The 23916-nt window shown below is 31.3% G+C and overlaps 2 protein-coding genes across 2 annotated transcripts; both read left to right on the forward strand.

The window, feature by feature from the left end:
- Positions 1–179: 179 nt before the first annotated feature.
- On the forward strand, positions 180–14547 carry TRIADDRAFT_57722 (uncharacterized protein; the record flags this gene model as incomplete). The annotated part of the gene is made up of 42 exons (XM_002113454.1): positions 180–254; positions 381–466; positions 689–802; positions 1483–1569; positions 1735–1824; positions 2555–2611; positions 2746–2820; positions 2926–2985; positions 3138–3216; positions 3328–3479; positions 3583–3717; positions 3839–3936; positions 4043–4229; positions 4514–4618; positions 4735–4823; positions 4908–5077; positions 5196–5332; positions 5931–7724; positions 8379–8577; positions 8650–8793; positions 8932–8989; positions 9116–9263; positions 9669–9819; positions 10007–10064; positions 10221–10365; positions 10454–10547; positions 10678–10848; positions 11145–11186; positions 11309–11363; positions 11471–11603; positions 11755–11845; positions 11950–12132; positions 12234–12293; positions 12394–12451; positions 12610–12754; positions 12896–12986; positions 13271–13453; positions 13579–13638; positions 13748–13791; positions 13871–14006; positions 14144–14254; positions 14422–14547. The coding sequence occupies 42 exons, from the start codon at positions 180–182 to the stop codon at positions 14545–14547; spliced, it is 6276 nt and encodes a 2091-aa protein (XP_002113490.1).
- Positions 14548–20473: 5926 nt separating this feature from the next.
- On the forward strand, positions 20474–23146 carry TRIADDRAFT_57724 (uncharacterized protein; the record flags this gene model as incomplete). Its single annotated transcript, XM_002113455.1, has 12 exons — positions 20474–20643; positions 20788–20863; positions 21300–21410; positions 21499–21582; positions 21655–21738; positions 21847–21891; positions 21973–22068; positions 22185–22220; positions 22305–22423; positions 22492–22644; positions 22764–22890; positions 23036–23146. The coding sequence occupies 12 exons, from the start codon at positions 20474–20476 to the stop codon at positions 23144–23146; spliced, it is 1212 nt and encodes a 403-aa protein (XP_002113491.1).
- Positions 23147–23916: the final 770 nt, after the last annotated feature.

Genomic DNA, 23916 nt, shown 5'->3' on the forward strand with positions numbered 1-23916 from the left:
TAAATTTCATATCTACACACATCGATATTGATAGAGTTAATCAACACTATCGTCGCAATCTTTTGTCGAAATGCTTCCGTGCTTGGCGCTTAAGAAGGCCTGTTCAGGAATTATTAGCGGATAAACTAAGGAGAGTTCATCTATTAAACCATGGATTTAATAGTTGGCATTGGTTAACAATGTGTGATAAAGAAAAACTAGATATTCATCATAGACATGTAAATAAACGAATCCTAGAAAAGTCTTGGCTAACGGTAATTCTTGAACTATACCCTTTGGATGATCTAATTATCCTTTATTTATCACAACTGTATATTTGCTTTGTAAGAAGGAAAATGCTATATTGAATCATTTTCATCTCTATCTTAAACATTCAATAGTGGCAAAAGAGATATGCTGATCGTCGCTATACCATGATTCGGCAAGCATTTTCTTCCTGGCGACAGTTTGTCATTACATCGGCAAGGTAGCATTTCCATAACCAGCAATAGCTTTTCGTAAAAAAAAGTTGAGCTAATCAACAGATGCTTTAGAAACAGTGATTATTACTTTTATAAGAAAGCTTTCCACAATTTTCCTGCATCTCATTTTTACAATAAACTTTATTTATTTCGATTGCATTAAATACAGAAGTAAGGTAGTTATTGATCCTATTAAACTGAAACAAATTTTCTTGTCTTATTTCCAGGGCAACCATTTTAAAAAATAATTATAAAAGACAGGTACTCATTACGTCCTATAAGATATGGAAAGCAAAGTTTTCCCAAGGGCAAGCGTTGAAGATCTCTTCTTTACATTACAAGTAAGCTGAATAGACTGCTTGAGAATTGAGTGAAATAATGATTTTGTAGATAGTTAAAAAATTGTTTAATGGAATCAAACAATTAGCTGCAATCAAAATTTGTAGGTAGTCAAGTGGATACTCATAATAATACTTTAATATGTAGCTTAAAATTGGGCTCAACCGTTGCATAGAGATAGTTAAATAGATATTGTACTAATAGTTAAAAATACAGTTTTAAACTGAGCAATACTCATGATGTTAGAGATAGCTGAGCAAATACTTGTACAAATATTTTAAATATAGCCTTAGGTTGGGCAATAACCTTGATGTTAGAGATAGTTAAAAATAAACTTGTATCGGCACTAATAATTTAATATAATCCTTTAGATTCTGGTTGTAATATTGATATACTGTATATTTGAGTCGGCACTTATAATTTCAATAAGCTTCTTTAGAATTGACAGTGATTGTGATATTAGAGACAGCTAAAATAAGATTTTAACCAACTTTTGTTAGAATTTATCTGTAATCATAATATTGGAAATAGCTAGAAGTATATTTGAGTCGCCACTAAACCTAATTTTTTGCTGTAATTTGGTTTATGTACGAATATAGTAGAGTATCTTATGACTTTTATCTGAAGCAATCTTTTAATAAAATTACAGCCAGTAATTATTATTTAAATTCAATTCTTTAAGGATAACCCTCTTATCGAAACATTGGAATGATTGGAGAACATTTATAATTAATGAAAGGATTAAGAAACGCCAAAACGAAGTTGCTAGGTGAATATAAAATTCAATCTCGAAAGCTTACATCCCTACATGTTCTACAGTCATGGTTTACAGACTGTGTGATTCTATTTCAGTCATTTATTAGTGCACAAAAATGTACTACATACTTATTGGAAATAGAATATTGTTCAAAGCTTTATATTTTAAAATTATTAGAATATTTCGAGAAGAAAGTACTATAAAGAGAATATTTCCACTAATTAAGGAATCGTTTCAAAGGCATCAAAAGGCGAAAACTTATTACAAGTAAGATATTCGTTACATTAATTTTACCTTAATAGGGTAATTTATTCGTCAACTAAATTTCCGGATTGCTTTCTATAAAAAATTGAATGTAACTGGGATTATAGATAAAATATACCCTCGTTTTTACTAATACCGTAATGTCAGTAGCATTAAATTGCAAGTGTTTTAATACAGATATAAAATATAGTTTAAAGTCAAATTACAATTAGTTCTAAATCTTGTAGTCTTAGCAATTGGAGTTAAGAGAGAAAATGTAAATTGCACGCAGCAGTAGTAAACTAAAGTATTCACTTCTACGATCTCATTCAGTTGCTTCTTACTCCTAATAAAATAAATCATATTCCAAAAGTAGACTACATAACTTAGTAAAATCTAATTTTTTCCGTTTAAAGATCTCCTTTAGTTACTTCGTACCCATAACAAAAGAAATCATACTCCCATTTCATGTATATCCAATATCTTAATATTGCAGTCGATTCGAATCAATAAACTATCAAATATTAATGATATTTATTTACGCTATATGTATGCTAGCGAAAGTCGGCAATAGAAAGACAGTCTATAAAACTTAAATTATTCTCTGCAGATACTGTCTATATCTTACAATCTAACCTAAACACTTCCTAATCCCAATATCAAAATATTTTTAAATATCACTATGAAAGTTTCGCTAAGTAATCATTAGTATTACAAGTTATTAATTTCTAAGATCTATAACTATCCTCAACAGATGCAAATCATTCAGTAAATATTTAAAGCAATGGCATGACTGGGCACAACATTCAAGGTAACCTATATAAACGATAGCATGCAGCTTAATTGATATATTACACTGTTACTAAATATCCAATTCGCAAATTAGCATAAACCGCAGCAATGTTATAAAATTGAAATATTTTTAAATGATTTACTTCAAATTAGGGCTTACCACCTCCATCAAAATAGTACCGCTATGGAACACCGTAAAATTATTCTGGTTCAGTCCATGTTAAGCAGGTAATAAAATAGAGACATTGAAATGCATATTTACCTTTACTATCCAGTATATATGCTGGTCAAAGTAACATAATCCATAAAAATTCTTATCCTTAATAAACGTAGATGGCAAGAGAAATTCAAGGATGCAATGGCTGATAAAACTTGCCATACAAAATTAATGAAGTAAGAACTTATTAAAATTCTTAGTTATATTATGTATAAACACTACAAACATAAGGTTATTTTAATCTATACAAGAACAGAAGAAACGAAATTATCAGCATTATGAATGTACTAAAAATTGGTATCTTATAATCGTTTTACAATAATTTTAGGAAATATATAAATGTATGGATTATTAAATACCACAGTAAACTACACCTCCATCAACTAGCAGAAAATAAGGGCAAAAAGGTATTAGCACTATCCTAATACGTAGAATTTATTTCAGCAATATTGCATTTGTTATTGGATATTTCGATTGATCATCCAACAAGCAAACTTTCTCATATTTTCTTCTAATAGTGTCTGCAAAGAAGAATACTGCTAAAATGGAGAGAAAATGCTATCGAAACATGGACCGTTCGTCAAAAATTCATTCAACGTCTAAAATTAGTTCGCTTAAGAATGTACTTTTTACATTGGAAACAAAATACAAGAGTCTTGGGCGATCTTAGGTACCCCATCATATTTTAAATTGTTCTAAATCATTTTTTAACTTTTCATCTTGTCAAACTATCCTAATCAACTTGAAATCTACTTCATGCTCGTTCATTTTAGACAATGTCAGATAGCTGCTGTAACATCGATCGAACGTCTACAAATGATGTCCGTCTTAAGATTATGGAAACAAAAATTAGAAAATCGTTTCCTACGTCAAGTTGTGAAACAGAAATTACGCCAAAGATTGATCAGGTAGAAAACTAGTGACGATATGATAGAAATATGCTTTTGCATAGAAATGTAGCTACGGTAGAGTAAAATGAAGTAAAAGTATAGAATTAATTGATCCTGAACGTTACTGGGCATTCTTTAGGAAAACTGCTAGTAAATGGTTGAAATTACTGGAAAGGAGAAAATTAAAGGATGAAGCAGAACACTTTCAATCCCATCGTCGCTATGTCATGCTACAAGGTATGCTGTAATCATCATCATTCCCTTATTCAGATGGATATAATTTGATATCGGCAAATTATATATGTCCTATTGTTATTTATTTTTCTTACTTTAATATTTTTAGCTTCCTTTCATCGCTGGTGTGCAGCTTATGAACAGATTCGAATGCGAGAGCAGAGCATTCAACGAGGTCGCCTTATACTAAATCATCAACTTACTCGTAATATATTTAATAAATGGAGGCTACAGCTGTATCGATCAAGACTGATTGCTCCATTATTAGCAAGAGTTCACCGAAAAATAGTCAACAAGTAGGTCTACTATTATGTAACTAATCTATAGTGAAAGTTAGAAATATTTCATGGAATTGCAAGCTTATTATCCAATGATTATGATTTATTGATAATGAAATTCAGGATACCAAAATTATACTAATTAAAGATTTTGCTAATTATCACTTATCAATTTATAATATATTTTTTATCCTAACAAATAAGTTGTAAAATCAGATATCATAGCACTTGTTTTTGCCACTGATAACTTGATTATGCTTATTAATAATCATTGCTTATTATTCTTACAAAAATCGAAACAGAGCTTTCGATAGATGGTATTTATTTATTAAACAACGTCAACAACATCAAGATTTATACGATTTATATCAAAGACAAAAAAAAGAAAATATCTTTCATACATGGAAGTAAGAATGCTCCAGTTATTCATTACATTTAACATTATATCAATGCACATTATCTGTTTTACAAAATATGATAACCTGTTATAGCTATTTTAACCTCTTACTTAATCGAACATTAGGGATAAATGCATTACGAAGCAGTTGTCTGATCAATTTCTTAATAAAGTACAATCGAAGAAATTACAAAATGTTTTCAATCGTTGGAAAGGTATAATTTACTTACTACTGATTAATCAATAATATGGAGTATTAACTAATTAGATTTAACGATTAATTTTGATTCCTATCTAAGGGGGTGAAACTATTCTTATTTATTCTACACTAGAGATGTATTATTCACATCAATATCCCAGTATTATGGATCGATATGGGCGAAATTTAAGAACGAAACGAATATTCCGACAGTGGAAATCTAAATTTGAAAATATTAATCAAGAACTAGAAGTAAAAATGGCGACATTGGTAATTGAAATTTAAGAAATTATTAATAGTCGAAAGCATTAATTTTTCCATGAATTGATGTTAGCAATTATTGCAATCTCATTTTTTATTAACGATCTCTTTTATTATATATTCTTAGGCTCGGGAAAAAGCATTACTAAGAAGTAGTTTTAAACTTTGGTTACTAAAATTCAATAAGAAATACAAAGATTGGGAAACGTTAAGTTCAAAATTTTACGCCTGGATTCGTTATTATAAACTCTATAAAATGGCTAAGTAAGGAGATTTTGACTGCACTACTTATATTCCGATAGTAATCTAATATTGTATACTGTATATACTAGTATTTTGAGTAAAATTAGACAATCTTACTCAAGCTAGCATAGCCTGCATAAGATTTAAAATATATTAACTGTATTGTGCTATGTCTTCCCTCAGAATTCTATTTATTTAGATATCTTTGATGTTTTACTACCTACTATAGTATAGGAGAAAATGATAAATTTCTTTAATACTAAAGGTAGAAAGTAATTTTACTTAAAATAGACCTATGATATACCTACTGTACAGCAATTATAGGCAACTGACAGTGTTAATCGTAGTACATTTAAATTACTACTAGATAGTATAATGTAGATCTTGTGATGTCGATTATGTGCAAGCATATACTGTCCACGTACATACATATCCTATAGTCACTATTCTCATAGATTAGGCGAATGGTAGTTTATATGAGTGCATTGGATGACGTAGTAGACACATAGGGGAAATAACACTATCTTTCTATTATCTAAGAGTAGAAAAGATTATGCGCTTGAAATAAATTATCCAATTTCCAATTGCCATTAATTTCAAATTATTTCTAATTTTTCAGCGGATACAAGGAAAATGCTAATCGTGAACATTTAAAGCGATATTTTAACCTATGGCACGATATTGCTACCAAAGTATTGGAATATAAAGAATTTCAATTACAAAACAATAATTTAACGAAACATCCAAAGTTACATCCCTTATATTTTACAAGTATTACTGATAGCCTGCAAATCTATCAACAAGTTAAAAAGTCCGCGATTAGGAAAGCTGATATATCTAATTTGTTGGATGAAAACATGAAACAAAGTTTTAAATCCATAAAAAATACTCCCACAAGATATATATTAAAACGCATGAGCCCCAAAACTGGCGCTATTAAATTCATGCCACCACCTTTTCATCGTTGCCAATCGGAAAATGAATTTTGCCTTCGTTCTAATTACGATAAGAAAAAAGAGCAAACACCTGACAGTATTGATAATCCTTTGCTATCAGATCAAAATGATATTCCTAAGAGAAAAGCAACACGAGGCATGAGTTTACCAATCATTATTACAACTGAATATGAGGATGTTGCAGAATTATGGACAGATCGTGTTGATGATGATTATAGCGAGGTTCAAGCTCGAATGTATTTAAATCAAAGACAAAGTTTAGATATACCAACTTGGACAATTACTCAAAGTTTAATGAGAACACATAGTATCGACAGTTGGCCATCTCAAAATAGCGATGGATCAGGTCTAAAGCACTCAGAGCATGAAACGAAAGATGGTAGCAGCGTTTGCACACATGCAGATGCTTATTCTGGGGATATTTCTAGCATTAGCTCCTCAAAGCCTGGCGGCCCGATTATTTATAGTGAAGGACTACATGACAACGACTCCGATATCTTCATTAACCACCAAGCGAAAAGTAATAAGCAACAAACCCTGATCGATTCTTACCATCACGAAAATGCACAACGTGGTCAGCAAGATGAATCAGAAATTTCATCACAACAATCCGTTGAAACTGTTACCCCCAATAACAATCCAAATATCGATCAATTTGGATCCTATATTGATTATTTAACAGATCGATCGCAATCCTTGTTTACTAATACGATGTTATCATCTTATAGTGACGAAAATGCACTTTCTGAAAGTACTTCGGAAATATCGCCAGATATACTTATACGAGCATATCGTAATGATACTACTGAGGGTGAGCATTTTAATTATATAGCTCAAATGACTGATCGCTATTATTCAAAGAAGTCTAGCCAACATGATAGCAAAATGGATGAAGAAACCGGTAAAGGTTCTAGTATTGAAGGCACTAGTGAGAATAGCCCAATTGAAAGAGACCATGTATATGATATTAATCATTGGCCTGAATATCAAGATTATGGCAATGGCAGTAATATTCCTTATGCATCTAATCTGCATAATAGTCATCATGATGATAGTAGCCCTGAGTTTAAAAATGATCCTGATATAAATAGCGAATATCAACTAGTGGATATGCATCTCAAGCGTGATAGTTTAGGTAGTGAAAGTTCCGGTATCCAGTTGGCTACAGAGGATCTTAATCAAAGATATTATGATCCACTTATAGGTTTACGCCATCGTGGGCGATCACTTTTAGAGTTAAAGAGTAATCCATCTTTATCTAGTTTAGTTACACCGACAAAAAAGAGATCATATACTGATTCAAAGCCATCGATAGATGATATCAAGAAAAAGATAGTTGCTGAAAGAAACGTTAACGATATTCGTCGATTACAACTAAATGGATTAAATCAACAGTCTCAACTTAGAAATCGCGGCACCATAAGGAAGCCAAATAAATTTAATTACATTCTCAAAAGGTACTGTAACCATACTATGAATTGCTCATGATATTCTTCTGCATTTACATCCTCATTGCTGAGAAATTGTACGTTTTCATTTTTATTCTTGTAATGAAGAATGATAACAAACGCCTGCTCTACAAATTTCTTAAAATTTGTCAACGGAAAGTAGTAAATATGATTACCAGTAATTTTAACATACAAATAATACAAATATATAAATATATATTGCAGTGCTATAAGCACGTAGATCTATCATCTTAATATATATTCAATACCGACAATAATTACATAGACATATACTATACATTGCTATGGAATTACCAAGTATTTTACCTTCATTAATTTTGATTTGTATCGCATATTAGATCGGATTATTGCAAATAACTGATAATGTAATAACTTATGGATAGAAAAGTCTTGAAATGTAGAGTGGTTTAGTATCACTCCTGCTTTGATGCCCTTTCGGCTTAGATATTTAGCTAGTTGTAGTAATAATAATTAGAAGCTTCAACCGAAAGATCTGTGGTTAATATTAGCTTCATATCATGCTCTCCGTATCTTCTACTTTAAATTGTGCTTTAAATTTAGGATATTATATTTGATGATCTTAATTCAGATGGCTTTTCTGATAAATTTTCTTCTTCTTTATATTGCTTTCCGATCCTACAGTCACCCTATCAGCCAAGAAAAGAGAGAAAAAATTATTCAAGATACTTATCTGAAATGGCGCTCATTTATTGATGTACAGAGTAAACGTCAAGAGATATTGAAGAAAATTATCGATGGAAACGATAATGATAGATTGGAAGAATTCTTTCTAAGATGGAAGGGAGCTTACAGAAAAAGTGTACAAGCTAGTAGATTACAAGTTAGTTGGCAAATTCTATTTATTAGCATGCAGCCAATTATTAATTATAGATTCAATATTATCAAAATATAGAAATCTCTGCTGATGGAAAGTGCATTAATGCAATTATATAAATATAAAGAATATCGAGCACATAAGAAAGACCGACAGGCGTTAGCGATGCAACTCCATCAACGCCTTCTCATACAACGATTCTTTATCCATTGGCTTGAAAGGGTATGTAAAATTGGGAAAAGAATTTATATCTCTAGAAGAACGGTAAAAAATGATCTTCGCTATAATCCGATTTTTATTATAACAGATACAAATTTTTTATTAAAAAAATCAATTGCTTATACATGTTTTCTTATTTAGACATCTAGCAAGCAAAAATATGAAGATCAATTCCAGAAATTAGGATTAATAGTAGAAGGTATGTCTTATATGTTTGCTCCTTTAATTGCATAAAATAATTGTAATATGTAGATATGATTTACTTCGTTGTTTCAATCGATTACGTAACCAATACTTGTTTTATTTGTATGGCGTAATTCTGTAGCTAAAGATAAGCAATTAGAAGATACCAGAAGAAAATTTGTGCAAATCTGCCATAAAAGGAAATTAAGAATTTCGTTCAATATTTGGCTGAGTGCATCCAAACACCAACAATTTGCTCGTCAATTTTATGAAGAAAACTTATGTAAAAGGTAATAAGGATCAATATTAATTACGATACTAAAAGTCTTAAAATCTGTTTTAAAGTGTTGACATAAAATGTAGTAAATTTAAACAAAGAATTATGGGCTATTCCTGTAAGAAATTATTATCATATAAATCAATAACGGTCACTAGTCTAAATATCATATTCTAGCAACATTTTGTAACATAGACCCTAGTAAATTTAACAATTGATTTATGAACGATTTCGAATACTGCCGTATCGATCGGTAATAGTCTTTAATCTTAATACTACATTCTCACCTCGGCCTATAAAGAGAAGGAGAATCTACTAATATAACTATTGGCATATAAACTATTTCTAATACTATCATATCGATCAAATATATAATCTAAATACTGCATTCTATCCTTATTTATAATTTGAAACTTAGTAAATTCAAGTATTGGTTTACGAGCTTCCAGAAGAGTAAAGACAGAGAGAATTTATGCCATGACTTCATAGTACGAACTTGTCTAAGGAAAATTTTCAATCATTGGCGATTTAGCGCTAATTCTAAAGTGGATAGTCGCAATATGGAAGAGGTAAGATATGGAAATCTATACGTTAAATTGCAATAATCTTTACAGAAAGGTAAAATTAATATATAGCAAAATTTGGAATTCACTCTTTGACAACATAGAAATGAATCTTGAAATAAATTTATATCTGATTTAATGATTACGGCAGTATGATTGACACCGGATGCTTTATCTATTTTTTATTTTATAGGCGATAAATAAAAATAATATGATAAAAATCATGAAAATTTGGAGATGGTGGTCAGCAGGTACGATCACGCTTAGATATAGATTTTTAGTAACGCGTCATTAAAATTTTGCGGATGGTAGTTACATTGATTATGTTTCTTTTGAAGCCCTTTATAATGTCTATCAGAATGCAATAATACTTATAACTATATTTTATCTATATATGAAATAAATAGAAAGTAAAAGGCAAAAGCAAATAGCCATGGAGTACTATAGCCATATACAAGGCTTGAAAAGAAAGAGATATTTTCAAAGATGGATTAATCAGTGGAATTACTCTATTCGAGCTAAACAACATTACAATAACAACTTAGCTAAAAAGTATGTCCAATATATCTACTTTCTTATAATAACATCATCTACAATTAATTAAACGTTTTGTCATTCATTTTTCCAACATTTGAATTAGTAGAGTATTAATTAATTGGCATCAAGTTGCTCACAAGCGTGCCTTACTCAGGAAGCAAGAAGATCAATTGCGGAAACAAATTGTAAACCAGCTGGTAAGTGTCCTTTGATAATTGTAAGTCATAGCATATAGCTATGACTACTGCCTATATATTTTATCTAATAAGTATTCCTATAGATCGTCGATCCAATACATAATTCTAATACTTGCAATTACAATTTCAGTTAAAAAAGGCGCTGACTCTTTGGAAGAATGCTCATGAAACGGAAAAATTAGTCAAAAATAATTGCCATAAGAGAATAATGAAAGTAGCGCACGATGCTTTTATCGCATTGCGGATGCACGCATTGGAAATAAGAAAAAATCGATATTGTGAAAAAATGGTTATGAAAAAGGTAGAATAAGTTTCACAGATTAAAAATTAAATGTATCGGTGGTGTCTAGTTTCTGTAAATATTTTTATAAGGTTATCGGTATTATATATTTGACTGGATTTACGGACTGACCACATATTAACTCGAAAATTCACTTTAGCTATATCTAAATGAGGCTATTAGAACTATGTAGCTTAGTGTTTACTTACGTTATAATGAACTAGTATGTAGCAATACAGAACTTTATACTTAATGTCGTGTAACATTACGCGTGAGTGCAATATTAATAAATATAATTTGGCTTCTTGCATCGTCAGTACTACGATATTTGGACACAAGAATATCAATCATTGAGGAAGGTTTGTACCTAACCCATAAATGATTATTTTTCTTACAAAAATCTATTACTTTACTTATATCTGATAGTATATCTCTGGCTAACTTTTAAATTAATATACACAATTTTCTATGAAACCTACAGAGCAAAATTAGTCTACTGAGAGTGTATATACTAAGTTGGTATAAGGCAGGCCGAGGTAAGGCTGCTTTAGTTCTATTAAACGTATCAAAATAGCATATAGCTGGATTTCAACATAAACGGCTATAATTTTATAAACTGATACTCACTTTATTTATAATACAGATGTTAAAGACATGAACGCTGCCGCTAATGCATTTTCCACTTCATTGGATCGAAAATTGATGAAAGGAATATTTTATCGATGGCGAACAATGTGGTTTAGTAAAAATAGGTGCAAGAAAATGATAACGAAAAGGTACAAGCATTATTTCAGTGTTTACACGTAGTTACCAAATGGAGGATAAATAAAATTCTACAAATCTCCTTGATTAAAATAAAGAGACTATTCTACTTGATTATGGGTTTTCTGCTATTAAATTAGCATGTGATATAATTGCAATCTTTAGAATCTTTCATGCTTGGAAATTGTACACTTCTGAAATTAAAACCAAGAAAATGAAAATAAATAGTCTTATTTGTAAAAGAAACCAATATCAGGTAACTGTTTATGACTATATAACGTCTAATCAAAGCAAAGGTTAATATACTATTCATTCGTCATATAACACTCGTATTCTGGGATATTTATTACGACTTTACAGATACAAGAAGCGTTCGTTGTGTGGAAAGATGCTCTAAAACAAGTAAATAAATGCAAATTGATTCTGGAAGACTTTTCAAAAAAGAAGGATTCCATAGCATTGCGCAACACTTTGGTAAATTGGAGATTAGCAGTAATCTATCAGCGACTAGAAGTGGTGCAAATCCGTAGATGTCAAGCCAAAGTATGATATTGTTCTACCTTCTTTTTGATTATATATGAAGTATGCAGTCGTAAAAATTGGTTAATATATTCTTACATAATGATTTTATCTTTCTATCGTAGCATTTTAAGTTATGGATGAAGCGCTTCCGTGAAGAAAGATTGACAAGAAAGGGCCAAGAGGTACTTTTAACCTATGCAATAAGGCTGGACGAATACAAGTATTGCTTTGGATTTATATAGTAGCAATACTAAGAAATTCTACAATAAATCTTTATTCTAGGTTGTAAAGTATTCAAAGTTATCAACCATATTTTACAAGTGGCATCAATACGTCATAAGTATGTAATGCTAATATGATCGATTGAGGCATCCTATTATCATATCGTTATAAGTAATAAGAATAATTACAGAATTGAATAAATTTAGTTTAGTTTATTATAGCAGTAAAACAGAATAACGATCATACTGACTATTATATTTTTTAATGATAATGCAGAAGTGAAAACATGTCGAAATATGAGTCAGAAATATAAAATAGAACAAATTTCTCGCCAAGTTCAATTGACATTTTATTACTGGAATAAAACGACTAAAGCCAGCCAATCTGCAATAAAACATTATCAGCAACACTTGATGATGAAGTAAGGCAATATGTACTATTTCTGGATCTAGCTCATCTATCTTAAAAGAATAGTGCCTTAATTAGAGTGAATCCTTAATAGACATTTTTTTAAGTAAAAGGATGAATTAGTCCTAACTATGAGGTATTTTTTTAAACATAGAATTTGGACTCCTTGGCTGGAGCATAGCGGCGCAAAGAAAGTAGAAAAGAGCAACATTAAACAAATCCAGCAACAAATTGCAAATCGTAGGGTGCGTTTAGTTAACATTATATTAGAAATTCTCAAAGTACTACTTTAAATTAACAGATTAAATCCCTCTATTATGTTACTATACGAAATTACGACTTTTGAAATTGCATGTCTAAACTACTTAATGAATATATGTCTGACCACGATGCTAGATTGCTAAAATTTTTAGGGTAGATAATACTGCATTAGATATTATTTTGGCCTATTCTAGTAAGTTAATTGTCGTTGCTATTTATCTGAAGTTTTTTAATATATTTGGATATGTTTCAAATTTTGCACTTATAGTTGAAGCAGCAATTTATGAAATGGAAAGAGCAATTTAAGATTGCTGTGAAAGCAAAGACTGCTGTAACAATACTTAAACAGAAACGTGAGGATAAGTTAAAGCAAATGGTAATTCATGAATTTAAAATAAACGCCTTGGAATGTCGAGCAGATCGATTTCATATAAAAAAAAAGTTAATGATGGTAAGAAATATAGTATTTATATTTAGTTCTATCTTAGGCATCAGTATAACTTATTTACTCGTCAACTCTGTTATAAACAATACGGACGCTGTGCATTTCTTCCATCTTATAATTAATTTTTGCAGGTTTTCAATGTCATGAAAGTCCAAAGTAAGAAGTTACAAGAGAAATCTGCTAAGCTTGAGGTAATAAGCATGTTGAATTAAATATGCGATCACTTATGCCATATAAGATAAAGATATTATGATAATCATACTAATTTAATTAATTCTACATGATGATCAAAACTTCTAGGCTTTATTAACGACTGCTTTAATGCAAAGCTATAGCAATTTAAGGTACAAGAATCTATTTAGTTGTTTTAAAATTATCATTTTATACAAGTTTAACTAATTTTTCTTACACATTAACTTGTAGTAGAGAATACTTTATTGATTGGAAGCAGTCGTACGTGGAAAGAAATCAACTTAAAATGGAAAAGCGCCAATTATTAATCAAATATTATTTATCTTGGAAAACAAGGGCAATAAATCAGATAAAAGCGAAAAAAATGGTACGTATTACGATTTCAGGATTAATTAAAATATTAAAATTGGATCATCAAATTGGATACTCTGGAATAGATTTAATGTTGATAGTAAGTTCACTTGTTATCGTTATTTGACAAACTTCCTTTACTAACTATTATAGCGACAACTATGCCTACTGGATAATGCTTGGAGCCAGTGGAGGAGATTATTTATTCGAATACGGGTTGTTAATCTCTTCGTCGAGCAGGATAATAAACAGTTGCTAAGCAAGGTAATTTCTTCCTCTTTCTTATGATGCTTTTAAAAATTAGTTGTAACATTGTTAGGCGTTTACTTCATATACAGTATATTTATTTCGAACTTGGAGTTAAGAATATTGTATAGAATTCCAAAATTTCAAGTTTATTCATACTAATGACTTGGGAAATACAATTACAGGTACTAGGATCATGGCATGCATGGGCTTCTAATCGCTGCCGTTTACGCCAACTTTTAAATAGGAAGAGAAGAAAATTATTGCAAGAATTTTACTATCGATGGCAGGATCGATATAACTTTAAATAATATAAATTAAAGATAATTGATTTCTTACATTGTTATTTCTAATCGTAAATTTCTCTTTAATAATATTATACTGTAAACAATGTTGAGATAGTACAGTTAAGAGTTGAGATGGCAAGCGATAATGAAGACTTACTACGATTCAATTTGTTAATTGCGCAATGAATAGGTTTAATTTTTTACTTCTAAGATAGAATTCAAAATCGATTGATTTAGATCATTTTGAAATGAAAACATATCTACTGAGATGTGTACATGTTTATGCGGCAGTATTAGTGAAGATTGCAATGAAAAATAGTTTGAGCCTATTGTATTTATAAGCTATAGCAATAACTGCCTACTTACTAACTTTATATTTGTGATTGATAGAATTATAATGTTAATAATCCAATAGCTCTTTGTTTTTTAACTAATTAAATTAAATTCTATTGCTGACATTTTTAAGATGAGAAAAAATCAGCAATGCTAAAATAATTGTCTCGATCTGTACGTATTAAAGAATTTATGTAAATCCTTACGGCTAATGGTAATAGAATTTTTAACTTATTCCAATTCTATAGTTCCAGTTTGAATCTAAATTTAAGATTTTCTAATAACAGGAAGAACATTTAGAAAAATTTTTTACATGCTTTTTACGCAGTTTCAAGCCGTTTTATCAAGCCTATAATTACTTTTGGTATAGCTAATTTTAAAAAATATCAATGTTTTTAAATGCACCTACTTCAATTTTACATACATTTATATCGTATTAGTTTGCTATTTGGATGATAGCAAACATATCGACTGATAAACATGAAATATAATAAGGAAGATAAACTTTAGAGTCAGATTCTCGCGAATCTGCTTCCATGATCGACCTAATAATATTACAATTTTTGCTTCATGTAACAAAACTTTACTTTCTGTATATAACATTATTTGTTAACTGTTTTTTTTTTTTATTAATTCGACGTTAATAAAACGACATTCACAACAATTTCTACTTGAAGTTATTTGTATATGATTGCAATAATAGAACTTTTAGATAGCCATCGCGTCACTATACTAGATTGCTCGTTATTGCACGTAATATTGGCCAAACTTTTCAGTAGTAATACCATAAATAGTCAGAGTTAACGAGAAAAGCAAGCTAAGATTAAACTACAGTACCGGCACATTAAATTGAAATAGCAATTTAATCCCTATCGATCCTGATGACTGTATCAGCTAGATGACTATATTTGTCCGTTATGTAATATTATGTAATTATTAAGAATTTGTCACCTTATAAATATGTATCCGAAAAGACTTTAAACAGAAGTCATTCATAAATGCACGTTATTACTAAATCAGTAAAGAAAGGAATGCAGCACATAAATAGCTTATAACTGAATTTGTTACTTGCTTTATTTGAGGATCAATCAACCAACTAATAATATATAATTAAGAAAGTTCAAAATTCCCGATATGACCCTAATTCCTTATAGCATTGATCATACAGTAATGCACTTAAATAAATCAAAATTGTATGAAATTTACATTGATTACTAGGCTAGATTTAAACGAAATCCAAATAATAACCATACGAAGAATTCTACTGACACATTTAGTGTAAGTTTAAAATTGTAATACGATCGTTTAACTATCAGACAACACTAGTTTCCAAAGCTACTACCACCAATATTGCTGCCTTCGACTCCATCTGGTGAATGCATTTGCGAGATTAATTTAGCGTGATCCGGCAACTCTGATTCAGGTAGAAATGGTGTTGATGTACCAGTCGTACCAATCTTTAAAATATTTTCCTTTAAATCGATGCAGCACTAATAGGTCAGTAGAACCAGTAAAATGGAATTACAAAATATGTTTCAACATAATTTGGTATGGTGATTGACGTTAATATGCAAGCAGAGCAAAAAACATCAATTTAGAAGCTTGTATCAACTTTATCTGTAGAGCTAATTAAGTACTAAAACAATCTTACCTGATGTCTTTTTAGCATATCCAGTCCTAGTAACATATCTATTGACTGGTCTTTAAGCACAGAAAATGATGATGTAAGGAAATCTGCTTCAATTTGAATATCTACCATATGAATTCTACCAATTATCTCTTGTTTGCCGACGCCTACAGCTACTCCACGAAATCTTTTGTCAACTAGGCGCACAATATTACAGCGTTTAGCACAATTTTCACTCATGATTGTATGTTGAGCTCCAGAATCAACAAAAGCTTTGACCGGATATCCATTCACATTGCATTTAATGTATAACATGGTTACCTAGTGATTGTGAAATACGCCAGTTAGTTGAAACAGGTTATCACTATTAGAACGCAATTATTTAGTGGTAGAATATTGCCTATTACCAACGAATTTGACCTTTTAATACTCACTTTTCAATCTTAAAAATAACGTAGAGATTAAGATAATCATATTGAAGAAATACTTAATATATTGATTTTTATGATGTACATATAACGTGTGTAGTATGATCTGGAAATGAGTAGTCATTTAACATTTAAAAATAAAATTGTGATACTAATTAATCTACTTGTGTGAGCACTGGTATGCCATAGTGAATCGATTTGCATATTGTGCTGCAATGTACATTATTTGAGCCTAAAACTGAGGCTGCCAGTGATGGAGAATATTGTTATTACAACCAAGAATATTAGTAATCTTACCTGGCCAAAAGCTTCTGGGTTATATTCCATTGCTCCCTCCATATTTTCATTGATATTCTGTCTATGAATTAATTCTTCAATATGTCTTTGAGCTTCCGGATCAAATAAATCAGCATTCATAGCACGTATAGTTTTCAGTTGTTCTTCGGCAATCTGTTGATGCTGTTCTTCAGCTATCTGTGCAAATTTGGATGCATTATGAATGTTATCGGCCAAATTAGGATTACGTTCTTTCAAGATGGCTAGTTTTCGTGGATCATTGAGTAATGCCTGACGCATCATTTCCGCTTCAGTAGCTCTACCCTGACTTTGAGTTTGTTGAACATTCTCGGGGATGGCAATAGAATTCCAATTTAATTGTGGAACGGCCGCTTGCGAACGGTTAGAGCTGCTAGTCATTTGAGGCGGTAGTATATTTGTATTATTACCAGCTAAAGCGCCAACGGCTGATGTTGGCCTAGCATACTGGGAACTACTTTGGTGACCTCTTGTTTGCGGGACTGGAATAGAGCTGAAATCCAATTGCGGGATAATCGAACTAGTTGCTGAAGAAGCATTACTTGAAGGATTACTAGTAGTACCAATGGGATTAGTTGATTGGCGATTAGGCTCTAAAAATGGGTAAAATATGAAACTGGCATCAACAACGGCAAGTTCACGATAACCGTTCGATTAATCGCGCAAGTTAGCCATGGTGTTAAATCGTGGATAGGAGACTGATTTAGCAAAGTTCTTACTTAATTCTGTGAAAATTCATGTTATGCAATCATTTGTTTGTAGAAGTTGATCATCTTCACGTATACGTATGTACGTCAATGTGTAGATGTAAAATACACTATTACTATAAACTACAATATGATGTTATTATCACAATTGTATTTTTTCTCTTAATCGAAAGATGTCATTGACAGCATTAAGCTAAGCTCATATTACTGGATAGATACTTTTCTATCTGGTACTTAATAGTCTGCAACTATATGCCTTAATAATACAGCAACATCCACGTACAAGTAGAGCATAGACAGTACAAATATACTAGGCCATTGACCAGCCATTCTATTTCAATAAATTAAGCAGAAAGCGAATGGTAATTTAATCGCTACTATCATAACCATACGAGTACTTGACTTGCAAAGCAATTGCTCTTCGATTTGCCGTCACTATTGAGTAAGATGTTATACTTAATGAGGATGTCCAAGGTAGCCGAAGCATCATAATTACATTACGAAACTACGACTTTGAATGATGCTCGGATTTCAATGTTGGAAACTGATAGAACTTGATCTGATTTATAACAGTATAGTGATTAATCGAATTACAAAAATATCTTACTGTTTTAGTCCACGTAAGATATAAAATCTACTGTACAATGTACACCCGTCAAGGTTGTCAATGTAGAAAAAGAAGAATGTGAATTTAGTAAGTCATTATCATCTACGATAACACATAGATATGGAAATTACATCATCATTGAATTGCATGATCAACAAGTAAATGATCAATAAGTGAATAAGAGATTGCTATTCCTACTATCGTCCTAACAACAACAACTTATCCTTTCAGTTTAATTACGCTACCTACAATCATCACAGTTATATATAATAATATTACCTGCTCCTTTTAGCTGATACGTCAAGACGCTCCCATCTTGTACATTATAAGCTTGTAAAGATTTTTTACCATCGCTTAATTCAACACCGCTATGATAAAGACTAATGACATCAGCCGGTAAACCACTCATGACTTCCAGTAATGCTTTAAAGTTCTCCACTTCCATGTCTTGGCTTGCATCCACCGGGATATCACCAGTGTTACCTTTGACCACGATTCGCATGATTCCCAATACAGTCAAGGTCGTTAATGCTAAATCAATACTACAGGTAGCTAATTTTTTTCTCAACGATGAACTAAAGTGGTAATTCAACAGATTGGATCGATGGATATGAAAAATTTCTTCAAGCTTGCCCTTCCAATGTATGAAAAAGATGATTCACGATGATGAAGTCATTGTTATGGCGATCAATCAACGGTACTGTAGACTAGTGTACATTGTACTGTGCACTGTACACTGTAAAGGTTTGGGAGTCCAGTTGGGTGCTATTGAGGGTTACAGAAAAAAGAAGGACAATGTTGATAGTGCGCAACAAGAGATGTCACCTGCAAATTTATTCCTTCAATAATAGATTATACTATCAATGCATGCAAGGTATGACTGATTATTTGCACAAAGATGGACAAAGTTTTAGTCTTTGACTTCCTATCATCAATCCCTAGATACTGTCTGTAGAACTCGCTATTTTTATCGAAACTACGAAAGGTCTATAGTTCGGTTTGGTTCTATGCAGCCAGCCCTTTTTTTTTTATGGGTACCTGTTGCCAGTTGGTCAAATGTTTGTTTTTTGCAATTCTACTGTACTGTATGGGTGATCAGGTGTCTCGCCTCCGATTTCCATCAGCACCATCAGCCATGGACTTCGAGATACCTGAGGGCTGAGGTATCTCCAAGTCCAACTCAGTAATCCGATAATGGCTTATTGATCGTGATTAACCCTAGGTATTACAGCATGTACAACAAATATTACTCCGCACTTTACTGTCTACCTTGTCGATTTCCATACTACTAAAAAAGGAGACAAACGGGAAATGATCGTTCAGTTTACTTAAAATGGTGAGGCCTACAGTTTGTTGGCCATATTAAGTGTAACGTAGGTCCGTAATCCTATACTATACTGTACTGTACTTTTTAAATGTCCTCGGCTATACAGTATTGTCTATAATGATTGTCATCCAAATGAGCTACTAAGTTGGTTTTGTACAGTATGGTGTACGATTTCAGTGGTACGGTACAATACTGAATAGTAAGTGCAGGCGACGCTATAATTATTATTACTTAGATTGGATCACAATCATGTAAAATGAAACCTTTCTGTTTACTCTCTTATTAGTAGTCTCGGATTAGACGATCTATTTCTTAACTTGAGCGATTTTTGACTTTGAGGAGTACTCTGTATTGTACAAGTCACTACAGCTACGATACCATTTACTAGTAAAAGGATATACAATAATATACAGTAGATAGGAAGTCAGAAAGGTTAACTCAAAAAGAAATAATCCGTGGCCTAGTTTCCATGGCAACTTGTCGATATTACTAACCACTGCAGAAAAGGCAGAAATAATCACATCATCGAGTATACAATTATACTAGCAATTGATCAATAATATTATTAAGGCATCGGACTAAACGGTACGCACGATTGATTTAGACATGGCGACAAATTTAGATCTTGCCGGCATCCACACTCAAGATTTTGTTCAAACATCCGTTAACCCAGATGGATTAAAGAACGATTACTTGAAAATCTGTAAAGAAGCAAATATGCGGCCAACAAAATTTATCGAAATGTCCATGAGAACTGCTAACGAAGAGTATACACTGTAAATAATATAAATATACATCTTTCAACGATCGTTACAAAAGTAGAATTTTCTACAAATTTTATCTACCATGCGGCTACGGAAATGATAATAACTCTTCAACTGTATTCCTATTCATTCTCATATTTGTCATACCAATTAAAGGAATCCTACAAACTTACTTCATCTAACTATGAAAGGCAATAATCCTCTAATACAGCAGCAACGCTTAGATGATGATGTAAGAAATATATTATATATTTGACACATTTAGCAGCGTTATCGTGATGTTGTATACTCGTATTTTGGGTAGCAAAATTGTAATATTGTCAATGAATGATCTAACTTGAAGCATAAAAATCTTATAGTTACATTATACCAGTTGCTGCGTTACAGCAATCATGATCTATTGATATTATATGTTATTTCAGCAAATCACAGTTAAATTTACATTCGATGCAGTTTGCTAGTATATACTGTCATACAAATATTGTATACGAATCGTGTGAATTAAGAGAATCATACATATCTAGCAGATATAGTTATTAACGGAGACACTGTAGTTATAGCATCATAGCTCTAAAATCTCTGATCATTGCAAATCTAACTGTTAGAGGATTTAAAATCCAGTATGCTACAAAGAAAGTGCTAATAACGTAATAACTTCTAAATTTTAGGATGCCAACATGATCTGCAGGACAATGAAGGTGAATTTTCATGTTGCAACCTTAAATTTGGCTTATAATAACATATCTGACGAGGGTGCAAAGTGTATTGGAAAACTACTGGTGAGAATAACTAGACACTTCTTGTTCGACTACATATTCACGATGCTAGATCCTGTCTTTCCCTAATTCAGTGCTTATTTATGATTAGGAAAATCATCCTCTACGACTTTTAAATCTTTCATATTGCGATATCGGCCCAGCTGGTGGAGAATACATTGCTAAAGGAATTCAGGTAAAACATTTAAATAACGTAGATTATGACTTAATCGTTGAATATTGATAGAATGTCAAACTTTAATTATAGATGACCGAAACACTTACAGTTCTTGATCTCAGTGGAAACAAGCTGAAAAGTAAAGGAGTTCTAGCTATTGCAGGAGCTTTACAGGTTAAACTGAATCAGATGCCATATCTCAATTGTACTGAATCTAAGCTAAAGGTGGTATAATTTGCAAAAAGAAATAATCAATCGCTTTTTGTAACAATGCATCAATAGGTCAATTTATCAGTAAAAGAATTATATTTGGCCAATACAGATATGGTAAAGAATTTCAATAGTGCTAGGTATTAATTTATTATTGCCTATTTTTCTAAAATTTTTCAAAACCTTTATTGATTTCAGAAAACTGAATGTGTCGTAGCTATAGCGACTGTTCTACGACAAAACAATATTGTACAGATCCTTAATATCGATAGGCCATTGCTATTCAGCCAACAAGTACATTCTTAAATAAATAAGCTTAACGTCTTCATATTCTTTATCAGTTAAAAGTTCTACTATGAATTTACTGGTTATAACTATATTTTAAACAAAATCTCTAAACCCTTCGTTAGGAAGAGACTACAGTCCACATTGCTAACATGTTGAAGGTAACGAAAGAATATCAGATAGAGAACCATTAAATTATTTTCAATTGATATTGTTGATAAAATTAGATGAATTATTTACAATAGGTAAATAGCTCGCTGCGGAAATTACATCTATCAAAGCATGATATTCGTGATTTTGGCGCTGAAAGACTCGTAGAAGCATTAATTTATAATACTGCTTTAGAAGAATTGGATCTAAGCTGGTACGTGAAACAATATTACAACAATTGAAGATATTATACTGAACTCATGTTTCTTAAACTGAATACAGTAATCGCATTACTCGAGATGGTGCCGGTCATATCTCCAAGTTGTTGCTACAAAATACTCCATTAAAGCACCTTAATTTGGATTTTAATAGAATAGAAAGTGATGGAGCAATTCACCTTAGTAGAGTTTTATCATTTAATACACATTTACAAAGGTATTTTTTTACAGCTTTATTTAATTAAAGTGAGATCTGATTTAATACTATACCTATTGTAACATTCGATTCGTAGAATACATGATTAAGACCGAATTTTTAATTACGATTATATTTAGCTTACATATAGCAAGCAATTGTATTAGTGGATCCGGATTGTGTGCTATTGCTGATTCATTATCCAAAAATCAAACACTTATGGGCCTCTATGTTTGGGGAAATAATTTAGAAAATTCTGCCTGTGTTGTAAGTAATTTAAAGATACTCCTATTTTCTTGCAATTCTTATTTCTATAGCAGACTATTGTACTGTTGTTCTATTATGGCCAGCATAAATATATAACTTATGTGGCTAATACAAATAAAAAAACATACTTTAATTTGATCAAAAGGCTTTCCAGGAGTTAATGGAAGATGACCCACCCAGGTTAAAGGAAGAGTTTACCGACGTTAAGCCTTACGTGGTTGACGGAATAGTATATCTAGCTGAATTGAATCATTAAAATGCTATGCCGATACATACGGTCAAGTTATACTATTACAGATAAGCCATTACAAGGCTTAGGTATGTGCGTACTACCGTAAAAAAACTCGCAGATTATTTACTTGGATCAAATTTTTCTGTTCTAAACAAACGTATCAAGGAGTACGCAATACTGGAAGCCGTATTTCATCATACAGTACAATGTATGTTACTAGTTAAAATTCTATGACATGCCCATACAGTACGATACGTTACAGCAGAAGCCTAATGAAGCAAAATGGAATAAAATAAAAATACAAAATACTGATATTGCTCCCTTTAGAATAACGACTAATGTATAAAAATCAACTCTTGTTATATGTCGATTTTTTATTTTAATGCAAGCTGTAAATCAATTCAAATAAGTTTCATTTTAGGAATTATATGGTTAATTATCACAAGATTGAAGTTGCGTATGATCGAGACAATAAAAATTGGATGTGCGTTAAACATAAGTATTAAAGCAGTCGAATAGATACGTCTGTACGAAGGCGACGCAGATTATGACTATGACACTGCTGATGATAGCACAAATGATAGCATATCAAGGACCCATAATACTACTGTATAATCTCACATCGATTTCATCATTTATCATGCTAAGATTGAAATTAAAAAGCAATAGTATGCTTTCAAAGTGCTCTTTACACTAAGGTCTGTAAAGTAACATCGTTCTAAAAATTAAGACATAAATGTAACCATGTTCACAAAACATTCCCTAATCTTGATTTTAACATGTTATCTTTAAGC

This window comes from Trichoplax adhaerens, genomic scaffold (assembly GCF_000150275.1).
Source record: "Trichoplax adhaerens TRIADscaffold_6 genomic scaffold, whole genome shotgun sequence".
NCBI lineage: Eukaryota > Metazoa > Placozoa > Uniplacotomia > Trichoplacea > Trichoplacidae > Trichoplax > Trichoplax adhaerens.